We start from the raw sequence: 22329 nt of genomic DNA, 5'->3' as shown, positions 1-22329 counted from the left end.
GCCCGGCAAATCCCCCACTCTACCATTACCATCAAGCAAGGAGACCAACGCTGGTTCAATGAAGAGTGCAGGAGGGCATGCCAGGAGCAGCACCAGGCATACCTCAAAATGAGGTGTCAATCTGGTGAAGCTACAACACAGCTGCGTTCCAAACTGCATAAACAGCATGCGATAGACAGAGCTAAGCGATCCCATAACCAACGGATCAGATCTAAGCTCTGCAGTCCTGCCACATCCAGTTGTGAATGGTGGTGGCAAATTAAACAACTAACTGGAGGAGGTGGCTCCACAAATATCCTCATCCTCAATGATGGGGGAGCCCAGCACATCAGTGCGAAAGATAAGGCTGAAGCATTTGCAACAATCTTCAGCCAGAAGTACCGAGTTGATGATCCATCTTGGCCTCCTCATGAAGTCCCCAGCATCACAGATGCCAGACTTCAGCCAATTCGATTCACTCCACGTGATATCAAGAAACGATTGAAGGCACTGGATACTGCAAAAGCTATGGGCCCTGACAATATTCCGGCAATAGTACTGAAGACCTGTGCTCCAGAACTTGCCGCGCCCCCTAGCCAAGCTGTTCCAGTACAGCTACAAGACTGGCATCTACCCTGCAATGTGGAAAATTGCCCAGGTATGTACTGTACATAAAAAGCAGGACAAGTCCAACCTGGCCAATTACCGCCCCATCAGTCTACTCTCTATCATCAGTAAAGTGATGGAAGGTGTCATCAACAGTGCCATCAAGCGGCACTTACTTAGCAATAACCTGCTCAGTGATGCTCAGTTTGGGTTCCGCCAGGGCCACTCAGCTCCTGACCTCATTACAGCCTTGGTTCAAACATGGAAAAAAAAGCTGAGCTCAAGAGGTGAGGTGAGAGTGACTGCCCTTGACATCAAGGGAGCATTTGACCAAGTATAGCATCAGGGAGCCCTAGCAAAACTGAGGTCAATGGGAATCAGGGGGAAAACCCTCCGCTGGCTGGAGTCATACCTCGCGCAAAGGAAGATGGTTGTGGTCGTTGGAGGTCAATCATCTGAGCTCCAGGACATCACTGCAGGTGTTCCTCAGGGTAGTGTTCTAGGCCCAACCATCTTCAGCTGCTTCGAAAATGACCTTCCTTCAATCATAAGGTTAGAAGTGGGGATGTTTGCTGATGATTGCACAATATTCAGCATCATTCGTGACTCCTCAGATACTGAAGCAGTCCGTGTAGAAATGCAGCAAGACCTGGACAATATCCAGGCTTGGGCTGATAAGTGGCAAGTAACATGCGCACCACACAAGTGCCAGGCAATGACCATCGACAACAAGAGAGAATCTAACCATCTCCCCTTGACATTCAACAGCATTACCATCGCTGAATCCCCCACTATCAACATCCTAGGGGCTACCATTGACCAGAAACTGAACTGGAGTAGCCATATGAACACCGTGGCTACGAGAGCAGGTCAGAGGCTAGGAATCCTGAGGCGAGTAACTCACCTCCTGACTCCCCAAAGTCTGTCCACCATCTACAAGGCACAAGTCAGGAGTGTGATGGAATACTCTCCACTTGCCTGGATGGGTGCAGCTCCAACAACACTCAAGAAGCTCGACATCATCCAGGACAAAGCAGCCCGCTTGATTGGCACCCCATCTCCAAACATTCACTCCCTCCACCACCGACGCACAGTGGCAGCAGTGTGTACCATCTACAAGATGCACTGCAGCAATGCACCAAAGCTCCTTAGACAGCACCTTCCAAACCCGCAACCTCTACCAACTGGAAGGTCAAGGGCAGCAAATGCATGGGAACGCCACCACCTGCAAGTTCCCCTCCAAGTCACACACCATCCTGACTTGGAACTATATCGCCGTCCTTTCACTGTCACTGGGTCAAAGTCCTGGAACTCCCTTCCTAACAGCACTGTGGATATACCTCCCCCAAATGGACTGCAGCGGTTCAAGAAGGCAGCTCACCACCACCTTCTCAAGGGCAATTAGGGATGGGCAATAAATGCTGGCCTGGCCAGCGATGCCCACATCCCATGAATGAATAAAAAAAAGCAACAAGATATTCAGGGAAGATAGGGGAAAACTTAAAAAGGAGGGGGCGGTGGCAGTATTGATGAAATTAAGTAGTAAAGCATTGAAAACAGAGGATGTAGTTGAGAGATCTAACAGAGAATCTTTTTGTTAAAATTAAGGAGCAATTACCCTATCGGATGTATATTACATGCCAGCAAATAGTGGGAAGAAGAGAAGAGGAAATGCAGGCAAATTACAGAAAAGTGCAAAAATGTACAGTAAATTCAATTATTCTAAAATAGACAGGGATATGAAAGTGTAAAAGGGAAAAGAGGGGAAAAGAATTTGTGAAATGTGTACATCAGGACTTTCTTGAACAAAGTGTCCCAGCCCAACGAGGAAGAAAGCAGTGCTGGAGCGAGTTCTGGGGAATGAAGTAGGCAAACGGGAGCATGATTCAATCTTGTCCATTTAGGAACAGTGTTCATTCTATCAGGTTCAAAATGGTTTTTGAAAAGGACACAAAACAATCAAGGGTGGAATTATTTAACTGGAGGAAGGCTAATTTCAGTAAGTTGAAAAGTGATCTGCTCCAGTGGTTGGAATCAAAATTTGGCAGGTAAAACAGTAATTGAATAAAAAAAGAACTAACCAAAGACAATCTTTTTGAAATTGTAGTCATTGTTCTAATGTAGGAAATGGAAAGCCTTCAAAGAAGATATAGTTTGTGCACAGAAGGCACATTGCCCTGAGAGGGGGAAATAGTTAAAAGGTTAATATTGGGGCCAATAAGAGAACAAAAAGGAGACGTTGTGCAGAGGGCATGGCTGAGGTATAAAATGAATATTTGGCAATTGCCTTCACTAGTGAAAAGGATGCTGTCAATGTAATACTTAAGAAAACTGAGGTAGTAGTAATATTAAGATAAAAATAGATGAAGAGGAGGTACTTAATTCGTTGTCTTTAGAGAAGTGACAGTCTGTATGGGATACATCAGAGTTTGCTGAGGGAAGTAAGGGTGGAAAATGTGGGGCTCTGCCCAAAATCTTCTAATCCTCCTTTGATATGGAGCTGGTGCTTAAGGACAGGTGGATTGCAAATGTTATATTCCTGCTTAAAAAAGGGGAGAGGGACAAACACCACAGGTAGAAGCCAGTTAAACTAACAGTGAGGAAATGTTTAGGGACAATAATATGGAACAAAATTAATTGGCACTTGGAAAAGTATGGTGTTACGGTCAAGTGAGGAGGGGTCGAAGTGCTTCCCTCTTTTCCTCTCCTTATTTGACCACAACAGGTTTAATTCTTTCTTAAAGTGAACGTACTGGCCAATTCAATAGGTTGATTACTTACTTGCTATGATCATAACAAGAACCAATCAGACAGGTTTTTCTGAGTTAACAAAGAAAGAGATTAACTTTATTGTACCTAAACCGAATGAAAGAAATAATAAACAACGCGCCAACTTTCACTCACACACAAATAGGTTATGGAGTGGGGAAAGGTAGATTGGTTGAGTTAGAGTCCATAAAAAAGGTATACTGTCTGTGGAATTAGATGATTTGGCTGGCTTCTAACTGAATTTGGTGGTCCTGAGGCTTTTAGTTTGAAGCGGTAGATGACTGGTTCAGTGTGTCCCTTGGAGACAGTGATGCAGATGATTTCCTCCAGCAGGGTTTCTGATTGTAGCCAAAGTATGCAAAGGTGGTCAGTCAACGGGCAGGATTTGAAAGCTTTCAAGCTGGAATGGAGAGACAGAGAAAGAGACTCCCTCTCAGGTTTGCACATGTCAGAGTCCAGTTGCTTCTCCATGCTGCAGGGATAACACCAGCTTAAACTACAGATGGGAAGGGGCTTGCCACGAGACAGTCATTTAGTTATTCAAAAGATAGGAGTTGGCAGTACTTCTCTCTTGCCAAAGAGAACAGGTAATTCCTTTAAACTTCCTGGGACTTGGTTCTTGTTGAGGAATTAGCAGATTTTTTGTCTCCCTCCTCACAGTCCTTACATTAGGATGCAGTATTGCAAATTAGGTGACCATCCTAAGCTGCTATCAAATTCATTTTTTTTTTTTAAATGTCTTTTAAAAATGTCTTTTCAAATAAAAATACAAATTCGGATCTCCAGTCAGTGGATTAAAGAAAATTATCATTCAACAAAGACGTAACACCTCCGGAACACATGAAATGAAATGTGACAACAGGAACATTTCATTCTGAAGTTACAAATTAAAATGAAACTGTACACACACACTCATCAGTCTCACTGTTATGGCCATACTCTAATTTTTTTTTTCATCCGGGATTGGGCACGAGCACAACAGGGGAACTCCAACTGCTCTGTCTGGGCTCAATTAGCTTGTGCTCCAGCATTTTCTGAATTTCCTCGTGTATTTCTGCAATAACTTCCTTTTCCAGTTTCTCTATATCAGTGAACTCAACCCTGGATTCAAAGTTGTTCATAGCTTTGTGAAAATCATCCAGTGCCTAGTACTTTTTGTACATGCTTTTTCCTCTGCTCATCCAGCCTGGCCCACAATTCCTCCTCCATCAGGATACTTGACTTGCAGTCACCACCACCATCACCACCCTCCAAATCTGTCACAAAAACCTTTTTGGTCTTCGGGTTTTCCTTTGGCTTCTGAGCTTTTCCGTGTCTACCTTCAGAATTTAAATCTTTAATTTCCTCCTGAATCTGGGTCAGTTTTCTGGGACCTAGGTGATAGGGATTTTGTTTTATGGGAGGGGTCTCCCCTACATCCACATCATGTAGGGTTAGGGTTGTGCATCCTGGTTTGTCCCTGCAGATCCTTTTAAATGCTGTGTGCAGCCTTGTTAGGTCTCCTCTCTGGTCTGCATTTAAATAGGAGAGTATGGTGTCTAATTTGCATAACATTTCAGTGTTAGCTAAACCAGACAGTAGGAGGTTTGATTTGCAAATCCTCCTGGCCTCCCTCTAACTCATGCTGACTGTCCCTTTCGCCCTCCTTTTTCCTGACTGCCTGACATACTTGTGCTTGTTTGTCCCCTTCCAGGCTGTGATACTGCTTTAATATATTGATGTGGCACAGCCTTTGCTTTTAATTCCGATCTGGGGGGTCAATTTAAAATTCACCTTGCTAATTCTCTTTGTTATTCTATACGGGCCACTGAACCAGGCTTTAATAGTTTTCCCTGTATTGGTAATAGCACTAACAAATGGTCACTGGGCTGAAATGTTCTGGCCTTGGCATGTTTATCCGCCTGCCTTTTCATGAGTGTCTCGGAGGTTTCTGGGTGTTGCTGAGCCACCACACAGGCACTCGTGAGATGTTCTCAGAACATGGAGATGTAGTCTAACATGGAAGATTCGTCCCAAAAACCTCGCCTTGATTAGTTTTAGAGGACCTCTCACCTCGTGTCCATAAACTAATTCAAAGGGACTAAAGCCAGTAAACTCATTGGGTGAGTCCCTGGTAGTGAACAGAAGAAATCCTAGCCCTTTGTCCCAGTCATGGGGGTACTCATAGCAGTATGCCCTGATCATTGTCTTTAGGTGGTACCGTACTAAAGCCCCTTGTGACTGCGGGTGGTAGGCTGAGGACTTCAGCTGGGTTATGCCCAGATTACCCATTACTTTTTGAAAAATATTGGACATAACATTTGTGCCCTGATCCAACTGGATCTCGGCAGGCAGCCCAGGGTGAACACTGGGTTAGACCCTCCACCACTACCTTGGCAGAGACAATTCCTAATGGGATAGCCTCTGGAAATCAGGTAGCCACATCCATAATGGTGAGAAAATACTCGTAGCCCCCTTTTGTTTTCAGCAGGGGCCCTGCACAATCGACCAACACTCTGCTGAACGGTTCCCCAAAAGGCAGTATGGGAATTAGGGGTGCAGGTTTTATTGCAGGTTGAGGCTTCCCTACAACCTGGCACAGGTGGCAAGTCTTACAGAACTCCACCACATCCTTGTGGAGTTGTGGCCAGTGAAAATGCTGTCTGATGCGGGCTTGGGTTTTTCTGATACCGACTTGTCCAGCCATCGGAATCTCGTGGGCTATTTTCAATATTTCTCTACGGTGCTTCAGCGGGTCTGTGAAGAGGTCTCCACTTCCTCATCAGCACCTCATCCTTTAAATACTAGCACTCTGGAACTCCCTCTGCTTCAGCTTCAGCTTGGGCAGTCTGTGCTAACTTTTTTAACCCTGGGTCGGCTTGCTGCGCCTCGACCAAGAAAGACCTGTTTAAGCCATCCTTTGGGTCCTCTAACTTCCCAAAGAAGGTTTCAGATAACCAGACAGTAGGGTCATCTGTCTGCAGTGCCAGTTCAGCCTCCTCTGACGGAGCTTGTTTCACTGTGGACTGGGTTACCATAGTCAGGAAAAATGCCAGGAACCTTTCTCTGACCTCTTTCAGCCTCTCTCAAACCCACTGGGGAAGCTACCATGTTCACCCCCGTAAGATCATTACCCAGGAGCAGACTAATCCCATCCACAGGTAAACTAGGGATATTCCACAACATCGCACTTACGTGCACCTGGTATAAAGGTATGGGCACATACTTTCCTCCGATAGTCTTTACTAGCACTCCAGCATTCAATGCACTCTCTGTGGGAAAAGGTCATGCCTTTTCCCAGCAGAAGGGATTGGGTGGCCCCTGTATCCCTAAGTATGACTATGGACTTACTCGCCTCAATCGATGGGTATGGGATCACTTTTCCTCTGGACACAAAATCCTGGTAACTCTCAGGGATTTTGTTAAGTTTTCCCGCAATCTCAGCAGTAGGTTCACTGGGTTTTACTGCTGCAATTAAGGCCACAGCCTGGTCTGTTGTGCTTTCCATTAAGGTCCCTTTTCGTACACTGGTCTGGTGTGCCCTGACTAAACCTATGGGTTTTCCCTGTAACTTTCAACAGTCAGCTCGAAGGTGACCTGTCTTGTTACAATGGAAAGATACAGGCTTTTGTGCTTCACTCCTGTTCTCAGAACATTCCTTTTTGGCCTGAGGAGGGCTCCCTGTGCTTCCAGCCTTTCCTTCTCACTCATGGCTGTTCATCCTCCTATTACCCTCCCACATTCTATACATTTCAGGTTTTTGGAGGTGACTAGGGAAGGGTTTCCCTTGGGCAATGGCTTGTGAATTAGTGTATAATCATCAGCCAGGATTGCTGCCTGCCTGGCTCTTGGAACATTTTATTCCTCCACTTTATTTCTAATGGAAAGGGGAAGTGAGGTTTTTGAACTACTCCAGGAGGATCACCTTTGAGACTTTCACAGGTGGACTCTATCTTAAGTGTCCTTATCCACTGGTTGAAAGTGAGTTGTTTAACCCTTTCAAACTCTATGTAAGTTTATTCCGGCTGCTTTCGAAGAGTTCAGAATTATTGGCAGTATGCCTCCGGTACTAGCTTGTATGTAACCAGGATAGCATTTTTAGTCATCTCATAATCTGATGAACTCTCATCAGGCAACACTGAATAAGCCTCAAGGGCTTTTCCTGTTAGTTTGTTTTGCAATAACAATGTCCAGCTGTCTAGTGGCCACTTCAACTGTTTTGCAAGCTTTTCAAAATAGACGAAAAAAATTTCCCCATCCTCCTCATTGAATTTCCATATCAACTGGGAGAACTTTAAGAGTCCAGCACCTGGTCCTGAGTTAGGGGTAACTCCCTCACTAGCAGTGCCTTCACTGGTTGTATTGGGTCTTCCCCTTATAAGTTTGAACTGCCTTATCTCCCTTTGGAAAGTTCTTTCTTTTTCTCTTTCCTGGAATTCTTTCTCCTCTTTCTCTCTTTGGAAAGCCTTTTCTTTCTCCCTTTCCTGGAAAGCTCTTTCTTTCTCTCTTTCCTGAAATTCTAATTCTAATCTCCTCTGTTCTAGTTGTACCTTAGCTAATGTTACTTTGTCTGTTTCAGATTCTATGCCTGTCTCCAGTTCTTCAGTGTCAATTTTAAAATGGTTGGCAACAAGTTTTGGGATTTCAACCTTCCTAGCTTTTGGACAGATAGTAATCTCTAACTGCCCAGCTACACTCCTCAACGCTTCAACAGATAGGGCTTTTAACCTGGCCCAAATTACGTCACTCTGTTCTGGGATGGTACTGGCCTGGAATGTGGACATTTTAGTACTCTAGCACTGAAAACCACAAGGAAACCTGTATTTAAGTTTTTAAAATTATTGCTAGGGATAAATTTGATTTCTTGCTTCCAATTTCCCATTGTCTTTGGGTTTGATCCCAGATGTGAGCCCCTAAATTTCTGTTACAATCAAGTGAGGAGGGATCAAAGGGCTTCTTCTCTCTTTCCCTTTTCCTTGTTTGACCACAACAGGTTTAATTGTTTCTGGCCAATTCAGTAGATGTTTGATTACTTACTTGCTATGATCATAACAAAAACCAATCGGACAGGTTTTCTTGAGTTAACAAAGAAAGTAGTTAACTTTATTGTACCTAAACCAAACTCCAACATTCACTCTCACACACACACACAAATAGGTTACAGAGTGGGGAAAGGTAGATTGGTTGAGTTAGAGCCCATAAATAAGGTATACAGTCTGTGGAGTTTGGTGATTTGGCTGGCTTCTAGCTGAATTCAGTGGTCCTGAGGCTTTTAGTTTGAAGAGGTAGGTGGGTCCCTTGGAGACAGCAATGCAGATGATTTCCTCCAACGGGGTTTCTGATTGTAGCAGGAGTATGCAAAGGTGGTCAGTCAACAGGTATGATTTGAAAGCGTTCATACTGGAAGAGTGAGAGAGTGAGAGAGTGAGAGAGTGAGAGAGTGAGAGAGTGAGAGAGTGAGAGAGTGAGAGAGTGAGAGAGTGAGAGTGAGAGTGAGAGTGAGAGAGTGAGAGTGAGAGTGAGAGTGAGAGAGAGAGAGAGAGAGAGAGAGAGAGAGTGAGAGAGAGAGTGAGAGAGAGAGAGAGAGAGTGAGAGAGAGAGTGAGAGAGAGAGTGAGAGAGTGAGAGAGAGTGAGAGAGTGAGAGAGTGAGAGAGTGAAAACACCAGCTTAAAACACAAATGGGGATGGGCATGTCACATGACAGTCACTCTGATTCAAAACATAGCAGTTAGCAGTATTTCTCTCTTGCTAAAGAGAACAGGTAGTTCCTTTAAACTTCCTGGGTCTTGGTTCTTGCTGGGGAATTCGCCGACATTTCATCTCTATCCTCACAGTCCTTGCTTGGAGGATACAGTGTTGCAAAGTAGGTTGCCATCCTAAGCTGCTATCAAAGTCATTATTTAAATGTATTTTTTAAAATGTCTTTGTACAAAAATTACAAAATCAGATCTCCAGTCAGTGGATTAAAGAAAATTATCATTCAACAAAGCACATTGGCGTAACAATGGGATAATAATCGAAAGTCAGCATGAATTTGTCAAAGGGAAATTGTGATTGACTAACCTGATTGTGTTCTTTGATAAAGTAATGGAGAGGGTTGATGAAGGTAGTGTGCTTGAAGAATATATATGGACACAAAAGACTTGTAAACAATATTAATGCCCATGAGATTATAGGGGCATGGCTGCATAGATATGAAAATGATAAGGGACAAGAAGCAGAGACTAGTGGTGAAAAGGTGTTCACAAGGGTTGGGTATTCGGACCACAGCTGTTTCTGACATACACTAATGACCTAGACTTGGGTATATGGGATTTAATTTCAAAGTTTGCAGATAACACGAAAGTCTGAAATGTAGTAAAGAATGAGGATAGTAATACATTCCAGGAACATACAGACTGATGAAATGGGCAGACATATGGCAGATGAAGTTTAACACAGGGAAGTGTGAACTGATACATTTTGGTGGGAAGAATGAGAAAAGGCAATATAAATTAAATGGTACAATTTTAAAGGGGTGCAGGAACAGAGAGACACACATCAAAAATCTACACACATCTTTGAAGAAGGCAGGACAAATTGAGAAGGTGGTTTATAATAGAGGTACAGAGTACAAAATCAAGGATGGTATGCTAAACATTTATTAAAATAAACTGGTTTGGCCTCAGTTGGACTATTTTGTTCAATTCTGTACACCACACTTTAGGAATGATGACAAGGCCTTGGAGTGGGTGCAGAACAGATTCACTGGAATGGCACCAGGATGGTGGACTATAGTTATGTGGTGAGACTGGAGCAGCTGGGGTGGTTCTCCTTGGAGCAGAGGAGGTTAGGAGGTTTGATACAGGTGTTTAAAATCATGAAGGATATTGCTACAGTAAACAAGGAGAAAATATTTCCAGTGGCAGAAGGTTTGATAACCAGATACAGATTTAAAGGTGATAAGTAAAAGAATCAGAGTTATTGTTACCTGGAAGGACAGCCAGGAAGCGTGATGAAAGCAGATTCAATTGTAACTTTCAAAAGGAAATTGGATAACTAGTCAAAAGGAAAAAATTATTACAGAGCTATGGGGACAGAGGCCAGGAGCAGGACAAATCAAATAATGTTTTCAAAGAGCCAACACTGGCACGATGGGTCAAATGGCTTCATCCTGTGCTGTATTGTTCTATGTTTCTATGGAAGCAATCGGCTGACATGATATTATTCACGACACATTATCCTTCACCAACTTTGAGGTTAGGTTGGATTACAGGTTAGATGACAGATTATGGACAATAGTCTAATTTGAAAGAAAGAAAGAAAGAAAGAAAATGTACTTTTCTCATTTTTGAGAGGACCAAATCCTCCAGTCGTACTATAGTTCCTGGAACACAGGCTGCAATTTTGCTGCCATGATGGAAGTCCAGATGTTGGCAACCAATGTATGTCTAGAGCCTGTGTGGGAGGGCAGCTGGATTGTGGCAGCAATTTTACCAGCAGTTGCCAATTAAGAGGATGCTGCTGGGACCATCACCCAATGAAGGACAATGGCCTGCCTCTCTGAGCTGCCAGCCCAAACAGAGGGCCGGCAGCTCTGTAGCGTCGGCAGTGTCACTGCTGGAGGTGGCCACTGCTGAGGCTGCAAGGGGAAAGAGAGAGCATCTCCATAGTCAGGCACCCTCACTGGCAAGTAAAATCTTTTATTTCTGTGCCGGTGCCAGGCAGCAGGGCCCCGGTGATCGGAGGGATAAACCCTTCAGCAGCAGTGGTGCTGGGACTGCGAGGGAGACCACTGCCACCACGGGTCATGGAGCCTCAGAAAAACATGGCTTGCCTGAGAAGCCACTGGGAGGTTGCCTCGATCAAGCTGGCAAAGGCGCTAAGCGGTGGGTTGCCGGGGGGGAGGGGGGGGGGGGGGCGCGTGGTGGGTTGCCGTTCCAAGGCTGGTAAAATGCCAGCAGCCTAGTTAAATGGCTGTCATTAATTGGCTGAATTGGCCGCCTGACGACAGCCGACAGGTGGGCAGCCGAGCAGTTGCCATTCCCCGCCACTGGGAATACACCCTGGATGTGGGATCATGTCGGGCTTTTGGCCCGACGCCTTCCGCTGCCATTTTAACATCCCTCCCCCCACCCAGCCCATCACCAAAGTCCTGAGACGATCCCAGCCATAGTGAGCCATGCAAGCAGAAGCCAGTGGAAAACACAGCTGACTGGACAGCAGAAGTATATTTTACACAGGAGATATGAACATCACATCAACACCCATATGAATTGGTGAGCACATGAATGTTGGTCCAGCTGTGCTTTGGAACGTCTTTGGCACCTGTATACAGGGAAAGATTTATTTCGGCTGCAGAACACTCGGGCTCTGGCATATCACGGAGATTTTATTTGTGTATATTTCATGCATCACCATGTTGTCTTTCCATCATCATGGTAAAGACCCTTGTTGCTGTTATCTTGGATATTAATTTCATGGTTAATCATGTGATTTTTCTGATTTTTTTTTTAAAAAAGCAGAGATTCCTCACCACCAATCACTGTTGTCTGGATTCGGATTATCTGATCTTTGTTCAGTGTTATCAATGGCGACTGCAAACGTTGTTGAACTGTTTCCACATTCTGCAGATCATCCACCTTGAAAATATAACCAGGCGACAGGGAAATCTGTTGGAGTTCACTGTCATCTGCGTCTCTGGATCCAATACTGAAAGGTGCTACACCAGCCTGTTTCAGTGCTAATGCTGCCTGACTAACATCGTCGGTGGACTTGCTGGCAGTGAGAAGGATCAAGAACTGAGGCACACCTTCCTCTGCTCTGCCACCAGCAGACTGAGTGAAGATGTTCTTTGTGACGTAGTCCAAGGCTTCACCAGTGTTGGCTCGTCTCCCTCCTATTTGCCCGAGATTATTTATCGCATCCTTCACATCACGTTTTGTGGTGTAGCTGTTCAAGTAGAAGTTGACTCTGGGATCATCACTGTACTGCACCACACCAACTCGGACTTTATCATTTCCAACATCAAGATTATCAACCATTCTAGAAATGAATCTTTGAACTGCAGGGAAAGCAGCTCTGACTTTGTCCGATCCATCGACAAGGAACACAACATCCCTCTTCTTAGCATCTGCAAGAAACAGAAAATAGATATCCGTTTATTATTCAACATCTGTCATGAAAAATAAAGTACTTGTCTATAAAGTACCCAAACATAATCTGATGGCAGACTAAAAGATTTTTGTTCTTTTAAATAAAAATGTCTGAGCTGATTAGGAACTTGCTCAGTATTTTCTCCATTTGCCTCCTGACTGAGCCTATTGGACAAAGATACCAAAATTAATTTAGGTCATTTCTGTAGCACAATTGAACTCTATTAGCTGTGCTCCTGAGAGTTATGGTGCTGGATCCTGACAAAAGGAACGGAATTTTTGATGGAGTGCGGACCTGAAATTCTCCCAATGTCAGGGTCCCTAATCCAAACAATAATCCAGCCCAAAGGGTCATTCCCACATGGTGTGTTGCCTTCTTGATGGCAGGGTAAAGGACATAACTGAGAGAGTCTGTATATTTTGAGTGGGAAGGGGAACAGCCAAAAATCGTGGTCCATCTGGGAGCCAATGATATGGGTTGAGGTGCTGCTTTCAGAGTTTCAGGAGCAAAGGAGAACATTAAATAGCAGGAACTCAAAAGGTAGTAATCTCCATTACTCCCAGTGCCATGTATGAATGAATATAGAGATAGTAGGATAAGACAGCTGAATGCATGGCTGCACATGTGGTACAGGAGAGAAGCCTTCAGATTCTAGGAGCATTGGGGCCAGTTCTGGGGGAGGAGACAATAACAGAGACTAGTTCAAAAAGGCAGTGGGGGGGGGGGGGAGTCTATGTGTGCAGGCGGAACATGTGGGTATGTTTCTTAATGAATACTTTGCATCTGTCTTCACAAAAGAGGGGAATGATGCAGACATTGTAGTTAAGGAGGAGGAGTGTGAAGTATTGGATGTGATAAACATAGGCAGAGAGGAAGTATTAAGGGGATTAGCATCCTTGAAAGTGGATAAATAACCAGGGCCAGATGAAATGTACCTCAGGCTGTTAAAAGAAGGCAGGGAAGAAACAGCAGAAGGTCTGACCATCATTTTCCAGTCCTCACTGGATACAGGTGTTGTGCCGGAGGATTGGAGGACTGCTAATGTTGTACCTAAGTTTAAAAAGTGAGCGAGGGATAGACCGAATAATTACAGGCCAGTCAGTCTAACCTCAGTAGTGGGAAAATTATTGGAATCAATTCTGAGAGGTAGGATAAACTGTTACTTAGAAAGGCACAGGTTAATCAAGGGTAGTCAGCATGGATTTGTTAAAGGAAAGTCATGTCTGACTGACCTGATTGAAGTTTTTGAGGAAGTAACAAGGAGGATTGATGAGGCTAGTGCAGTTGATGTGGTCTACATGGATTTTAGCAAGGCTTTTGACAAGGTCCCACATGGCAGACTGGTTAAAAATAAATAAAAATGCTTGGGATCCAGGTGAATATAGCAATGTGGATACAACATTGGCTCAGTGATAGGAAACAAAGGGTAAGTTTTGACAGGTGTTTTTGTGACTGGAAAGCGGTTTCCAGGGGGTTCCACAGGGCTCAGTACTAGGTCCCCTGCTTTTTGTTGTATATATTAATGACTTGGACGTAAATATAGGGGGAATGATCAAGAGGTTTGCAGATGACACACAAGAACTGGCCGCGTAGTTGATAGCGAGGAGGACAGCTGTCGGCTGCAGGAAGATATCAATGGTCTGGTCATGTGGGCAGAAAAGTGGCAAATGGAATTTAACCCAAAGATGTGTGAGGTGATGCATTTGGGGAGGTCAAACAAGGCAAAGGAATACACAATAAATGGGAGGATACTGAGAGGTGTGGAGGAAGTGAGGGACCTTGGAATGAATATCTACAGATCCCTGAAGGTAGCAGGTCAGGTCAACAAGGTAGTTTTAGATTAGAGATACAGCACTGAAACAGGCCCTTCGGCCCACCGAGTCTGTGCCGAACATCAACCACCCATTTATACTAATCCTACACTAATCCCATATTCCTACCAAACATCCCCACCTGTCCCTATATTTCCCTACCACCTATACTAGTGACAATTTATAATGGCCAATTTACCTATCAACCTGCAAGTCTTTTGGCTTGTGGGAGGAAACCGGAGCACCCGGAGAAAACCCACGCAGACACAGGGAGAACTTGCAAACTCCACACAGGCAGTACCCGGAATCGAACCCGGGTCCCTGGAGCTGTGAGGCTGCGGTGCTAACCACTGCGCCACTGTGCCGCCCCAGTTAAGAAGGCTTTTGGAATCCTTTCCTTTGTTAGCCAAGGCATAGCATATAGAAGCTGGGAGGTTATGCTGGAACTACATAAAACACTAATTAGGCCACAACTGGAGTACTGTCTGCAGTTCTGGTCACCTCATTACAGAAAGGATGTAATTGCACTAGAGAGTGTACAGAGGAGATTTATGAGGATGTTGCCAGGACAGGAAAATTGCAGCTATGAGGAAAGATTGAATAGGCTGCGGTTGTTCTTCTTGGAACAGAGAAGGTTGAAACGAGATTTGATTGATATGTGAGGGGCCTGGATAGAGTGGATGGAAAGGGCCTATTTACCTTAGCAGAGAGATCAGTGACTAGGGAACATAGATGTAAAGTGATTGGCAGAATGATTAGAGGGGAGATGAGGGGAAAAAAAGTTCACTCAGAGGGTGATGGGGTCTGGAACTCACTGCCTGAAAAAGAGTAGTAGAGGCAGAAAACCTCATCTCATTTAAAAGGTGCCTGGATGTGCACCTGAAGTGCCGTAATCTGCAGGGCTACGGACCAAATGCTGGAAAGTGGGATTAGGCTGGGTGGCTCGTTTTTCAGCCAGTTCAGACATGAAGGGCCAAGTGGGCTCCCTCTGTGCTGTAAATGTTCTATGATTCTAAGTCAGGGAAGGGCATTGAAAACTTAACATTCTGTGCTACAAGTATTCAGGAATGATAGTGAAGAATAAAAAGGAGGGAGAAATGGTATTATTGATCAAATAAAGTACTAAAGCACTGGAAAGGGGTGATGTAGTTGAGGAGTCTAAGAGAGAATTTTTTTTGTTAGAGTGAAGGAACAATTGAGGAGCTATTATGCTATTGACTATGTACTATGCACCAAACAGTGGGAAGGAGATAGAGGAGCATCTTTGAAGGCATCCCATTTACAGAAAGGCGCAAGAGCTTACAGTAGTAATAATGTGCGCCTTCAATTATTCTAAAAGAGACAGGGATACTAAAATGTAAAGGTCAAATAGGGGGAAGAATTTGTGAAATGTGTACGTGAGGACTTTCTTGATCAAAGTGTCCCAGCCCAATGAGGAAGTAAGCAGATCTGGAGCTAGTTCTGGGGAATGAAGTAGGCAAACGAGTGACTGATTCAGTCGGAGACCATTTGGGAAATAGTGTTCACTCCATCAGGTTCAGAATATAGTTATGGAAAAGGACACAAAACAATCAAGGGTAGAAATATTTAACTGGAGGAGGGCTAATTTCAGTCAGTTGAAAGGTGATCTGCTCCAGGTTCATTGGAATCAAAATGTGGTAGGCAAAACAGTAATTGAATAAAAATGAAAGAAAGGCTTGCATTTATGTTGCACCGTTCATGTCCTCGGAATGCCCAAAGTACTTTAGAACTAATTAAATTCCTTTTGGAATTGTAGTCACTTTGTAATGGTGGAAATGGGATGCTGTCAAAGAAGATGTAGTTTGAGTGCAGAGCAGACATCTTGCCACAATGGGGAAGGGAAGTGCATCCAAAGCTAGAGCTCCCTGGTTGATCAAATATATAGAGATTAAAATGAAAGAGAAAAAAGGAGGCATATGACAAAAGTAGAGTTGATAATACAGTAGAGAAACTCAGTAAATACTGAAGATACAGAGGAGATCTAAAGACGGGTATCAGAAGGGCAAAGCGAGAGTATGAGAATAGATTAGTAGCTAACATAAAAGGGAACCCAAAAGTCTTTTAAAAACATATAAATTGAAAAAGGGATATAGTGGGGGTGATTAGGGCACAAAAAGGAGATCTTGTACAAAAGGTATAGCTGAGGAACTAAATGGGTGCTTTGCAATTGTCTTCACTCCAGAGAAGATGCTGCCAATGAAGCACTAAAAAGATGGAGATAGTAGCTATAATAGATATGATAAAGGTAGACAAGGGGGAGGTAATTAATTGGGTGGCAGTGCTGAAAGTAGCAAGATCACCCAGTCCAATACATAAGGATATACCAATTAGGAGCAGGAGGAGGTCATTTGGCCCCTCAAGCTTGCTCCACCATTTGATAATATCAGGCTGATCTGATTGTAGCCTTAACTCTACTTTCCTGTCTGTCTGCCATAACCTTTGATTCCCTTGTCAATCAAAAATCTATCCAACTCAGCCTTAAAAATATTCAATAACCCTGGCTCCACTGGGGAAGAGAATTGCACAGACTAATAACCCTCAGAGAAAAGATTTCCCCTCATCTCCATCTTAAATGGGAGACCCCTAATTTTTAAACTGCATCCCCTAGTTCTAGTCTCTCCCATAAGGAGAAACATCCTTTCAGCATCCACCCTGTCAAGTCCCCTCAGGATCCTAGAAGATCACCACTCATTCTTCTAAACTCAATGGATACAGACCCAACATGCATCCCAGTTTGCTGTGGGCGGTAAGGGTGAAAATTGTGGAAGCTCTGGTCACAATCTTCTAATCCTTCTTAGATATGGCAGTGGTGCCAGAGGACAGGAGGATTGCAAATGTTACACCCCTGTTCAAAATGGGGAGGGGGAAAAACACCATAACTTGAAGCCAGTCAGCCTAACAGTGGGGAAACATTTAGAGGCAATAATGTGGGACAAAATTAATTGGCTCTTGAAAAAGGATGAGATAGTTAATGAAAGTCAGTGTGGGTTTGTTAAGGGCAAATGGGTTTGACTAATTTGATTGTGCTCTTGGATGAAGTAACAGAAAGGGTTGCTGAAGATAATGTGGTTGATGAGCGTATGTTGACTTTCAAAAGACATTTGACAGAATACCACACAAAAGACTTGTAAACAAAATTAAAACCCATGGGATTATCGGGGCAGAGGATATTAAATTGATAAAAGGCAGAAAGCAGAGATTATTGGTGAATGTTTTTCAGACGAGAGGGAAGATCACTTCTGCAGTAAGACCACTAAGAACATAAGAAAGAGGAGCTGGAGTAAACCACAGACCCTCAAGCCTGCTCCGCCATTCTATACAATCATGTCTGATCTTCAGCCTCAACTCAATTTTCCTGTCTGCCCCCCCCCCCCATATCTCATGATTTCCTGAGAGATCAAAAATCTATCTATCCTAGCCTTCAATATATACAATAATGGGGAATCCACAACTCTCTGGGGTAGAGAATTCCAAAGATTCACAACCCTCACAGTGAATAAAATTCTCCTCATCTCAGCCCTAAATGATCGACCCCTTATCCTAAGACTGTGCCCTCATGTTCTAGATTCCCCAGCCAGGGGAAAAGAGCCTGTCATGTGTCCACCCTGTCAAGCCCACTCAGAATCACCATGGACATCCAATCCCTCTGCACCTCCATCCCCCACCAGGACAATGAGAGCTTTCTGTCTCTTTCTTGAACAGAGGCCCAACCAGTCTCCATCCACCCCCACCTTGCTCTGCCTGGCTGAACTTGTTCTCAGATTGAACAACTTCCCCTTTAGCGCAAGGACTTCGTCCAAATAAAGGGCGTTGCTATGGATACCGCATGGGTCCTAGATATACATGCCATTTTGTGGGATATGGGGAACATTCCTTGTTCCAGTTCTACACAGGCCTCCCTTACCTCTTTTTCCATTACATTGATGAGTCCATTGGTGCCATTGTCTGCTCTCAGCCTGAACCTTTACATAACCTATCTCTGACTCTTCTCTTCCCTTCTTTGACTTCTCCGTCTCCATTTCTGGGGATAGGTTATCAACCAATATTCACGATAAGCCCACTGACTCCCATAGCTACCTCGACTATACTTCCTGACACCCAGCTTCCTGTAAGGACTGTATTCCATTCTCCCAGTCTCTCAATCGCATCTGTCCGGCCGATACAACCTTACATACTAGCACACCCGATATACCTCCCTTAATCCTCAAATGAGGATTCCCCCTACTGTGGTCGACAAGGCCCTTGACATCATCTGTTCCATTTCACACACTTCTGCTCTCACCCGTTCCCCTCCATCCCAAAACCTTGATAGCGTTCTCCTAGTCCTCGCTTTAGACCCCACTAGCCTCTATATTCAATGGATCTCATCCGTCATTTCCACCACATTCAGCGTGACATCACCATCAAACACATCTTCCCATCCCTTCCATCTGCATTTCAAAGAGACTGTTCTTTAGTCACCCCCAGAACCCTCACATTTCCCGGGGCACTTTTCCATGCAAATGTAGGAGATCCAACACCTGTCCTTTTACCTCCTCTCTTCTGACCGTCCAAGGCCCCAAAAACTACTTCCAGGTGAAACAGTGATTTAGGTGCGCTTCTTTCAATTTGGTATATTGTATTCACTGCTCACAATGTGGTCTCCTATATAATGGGGAGACCAAACACAGACTGCGTGACCACTTTGCGAAACACCTCCATTTAGTCCTCAAGCATAACCCCAAGCTTCCAATCGCGTGTCATTTTAATTTTGCACCTTGCTCCCACTCTGACCTTTATGTCCTTGGCCTGCTGCAGTGTTCTAATGAAGCTCAACACGGTCTTGAGGAATAGCTCTTCATCTTTTGACTGGGCACTTTACAACCTTCATTGAGTTCAAAAATTTTAGATCGTAACCTCTGTCCCGATCTTGTTTCATGTTTCTTTGCTGGTTTGGTTTTTTCTTTCTTGTTTCTCTCATTTCTTTTTCTTTATTTACAGACGACAGCTATTCATGATCCTGCCATTCACACCTCCTCTAGACACATCCTTTGTTTCTTTACTTCTCCTATTACTACTCCCTTTGGCCTTGCACCATGAAATCTTTTGTCATTTAATTTCCCCTGCCCTCCACCCTATCACAGACCTTCCTTTTTGTTCTTCCTCCCATCCTCCCCTTTTTTCCCCTCCCCTTTCAGTTACTTAAAATCTATTACATTTCTAACTTTTCCCGGTTCTGATGAAGGGTTATCAACCTGAAACATTAACTGTTTCTCCACAGATGCTGGCAGGTCTGGTGTGTATTTCCAGCACTGTTGGTTTTTATCCCTTCAAAATCTTGTATGTTTCAATGAGATCTACCTGAATGGCAGAACAGGCCCAAGGGACCGAATGGCCTACTCCTGCTCCTATTTCCTATTTTCTATGTTCCAAATCTCATTCTTCTAAGCTTGAGAGAGTATATGCCCACTTTTTAACATTACTTTTCAGTAAGTCTTTTGTTTATTTGAGTTAAAGGTTACTTAGTCTAATAAATAGAGGCATGGCAGGATGCATCAGTCCCATGTGGAGTGCACATCCTACGCCATGTGGGAACTCCAGGGCACTTCTCCTGTCCTGGACAACGACATATGCAGGAAGTAGCATCAGCTGGAGCTGATGAGTTCTGGGTTTCAGAGCTCGAGCAGCAGCTGACCTCACTAAGGCACATCCATGAGTTGTGAGCTACATGGATAGCACATTTCTGCATGTTATCTTCCTGCAGCTTAAGAGAGTGCAGGCAAAGAGGGAATGGTGGCTGTCAGACTGTCAAGGAGGATCAGGCAGGTAGTGCAGGAGCCCTCACAGTGCATTTCACACTCTAATCAGCATTCAGTTCTCAATACAGGTAAGACCGATGGTTCTTTTGGGGAGTGCAGCCAGAGCCAAGTCCACAGCACCAGGACTGATTCTGCTGTACAGGATGGGGTGGGGTGGGTGGGAATGAGCAAGATTGGGAAAGCAATTGATAGAGGTTTCTGTAGTTAAGGGAGCAGATAGGCATTTATGCAGCTGCAGATACAAATCCAAAATGGTATGATGCCTCCCTGGTACGAGGATCAAGGATGTCACTGAGCGACTGCAGAGGACTCCAAGGTTAGGGGGTTGGGGGGAGGGTGGAGGACGAACAGCCAGAGGTCATGGTCACTATCGGTACCAACAACATAGGTAGAAAGAGGGATGAGGTCCTGCAGGCAGATTTTAGGGAGCTAGGGAAGAGACTAGTAAGCAGGAGCTCAAAAGGTAGCAATTTCTGGATTATTCCCAGTACCACATGCGAGTATAGAAACTGAAGGATAGAGCAAGTGAATGCATGGCTGAAGAGATGGCGCAAGAGGAAGGGATTTAGATTCCTGGGACATTGGGGCCAGTTTTTGGGGAAATGGGACCTGTGCAATCTGGATAATCGCACCTAAATAGAACTGGGACCAATGTCCTCATGTAAGTGCTATTGGAGAGGGCTTAAATTAACTTGGCTGCGGAATGGACACTAAGTGTAGCATTAGGAAGGAGAAACAAGGTGCATGAAAGGTTGAAGGGAGACATATAGCATGAGAGTAAGCAATAGTAGGGTGTTAGGTGGAGCCAGACTAAGAAGGAATGCAATAAGGTCAAAATTGTATGTGTGTATAAATGTATGCCTGTATTCTGTAGAGTTTCAAAGAATGAGAAGTATCTCATTGAAACCTACAGAATACTTAAAGTTAGACAGGGTAGATGCAGGTAAGATGTTCCCCCTGGTTGGGGAGTCTAGAACCAGTGGACACAATTTCAAAATAAGGGAGAAGACACTTAGGGCAGATGAGGATAAATTTCTTTACTCAGAGGGTCGTGACTCTTTGGAATTCTCTACCCCAGAGGACTGTGGAAGATCAGTCATTGGATATGTTTAAAGCAGAGATTGACAGATTTCTAAATACCAATGACATAGAGGGATACGGGGATAGTGTGGGAAAAAGGCATTGAAGTGGATGATCAGCCATGATCGTATTGAATGGCGGAGCAGGCTTGATGGGCTAAATAGCCTACTCCTGCTCCTACTTTCCTATGTAAGAACACGAAATGTGGTAAATAAGGTTGGTAAGCTGCAGGTGCAAATAGCCATAAGGGAATATGATGTTCTGGCGATAACGGAGCGCTGGCTCAGAAAAGGCAGGACTGGATACTAAACATTCCTGGATACAAGGTGTTCAGGAAATATAGGGAAGGAAAGAAAGCAGAGGGGTGGTAGGATAGATTAAGGAGAATGCTACAGTGCTAGAAAGAGAGGATGTTCTGAAAGGGTTAAGGACAGAATCTATTTGCTTAGAGTTAAGATATATTCAAAGGTGCCATTACACTACTGGACATCCCACTACTACACTATAGGCCACTAAACAGTGGGAAAGATACAGAGGAGCAAATTTGTAAGGAAATTACAGAGTTGCAAAAACTATACAGTTGTGATAATGAGGCAGAGAGGGAGAAGGTTTCTGAACTGCAACCAAGAGAATTTTATTAATCAATATGTTTCTAGCTCAATGAGAAAGAAGGCATTGCTGGATCTGATTTTGGGGAATGAGGTGAGTCAAGTGGATCAAATGTCAGTAGGGGAACATTCAGGGGATAGTGATAGTAGTATCATAAGACTTAGGTTATTTATGGAAAGGACAGGTAGCAATCTAGAGGAAAAATACTTAATTGGAGTAGTGCAAATTTAAGTGGGATGAGAACAAATCTGTGCCAGGAAAATTGGAATCAAAGATTGGCAGGCAAAATGGTCATGGAACAATGGGCTGCATTTAAAGAGGAAACGGTTCAGATACAGTCGAGGTAGATTTCCAAGAAGGGGAAAGGTAAGGCAACCAAATCCAGATCTCACTGGATGACAAAAGAGACAGAGAGTAAGATGAAGCAGTAAAAGGGTGCATATAACCAATGTCAGGTTGATAATACACGTGAGCAACAAACTGAATACAGAAAGTTCAGAGGGGGAGTGAGAAAGAAATTAAAAGCGGCACACAGAGAGTA

General features: G+C 44.1%; 1 protein-coding gene across 1 annotated transcript in view; it reads right to left on the bottom strand.

Moving 5' to 3' along the window:
- LOC137372223 (collagen alpha-3(VI) chain-like) overlaps positions 1-22329 on the bottom strand; it is a 244888-nt gene that overhangs the window by 138416 nt on the left and 84143 nt on the right. The window contains exon 11 of the mRNA XM_068035869.1: positions 11850-12446. Within this exon, the coding sequence (XP_067891970.1) occupies positions 11850-12446 (597 nt within the window). The remainder of the gene's footprint in view (positions 1-11849; positions 12447-22329) is intronic.

This window comes from Heterodontus francisci, chromosome 7 (assembly GCF_036365525.1).
Source record: "Heterodontus francisci isolate sHetFra1 chromosome 7, sHetFra1.hap1, whole genome shotgun sequence".
In the NCBI taxonomy this organism is placed as follows: Eukaryota; Metazoa; Chordata; class Chondrichthyes; order Heterodontiformes; family Heterodontidae; genus Heterodontus; species Heterodontus francisci.
This window is presented reverse-complemented; position numbering and strand designations above follow the sequence as displayed.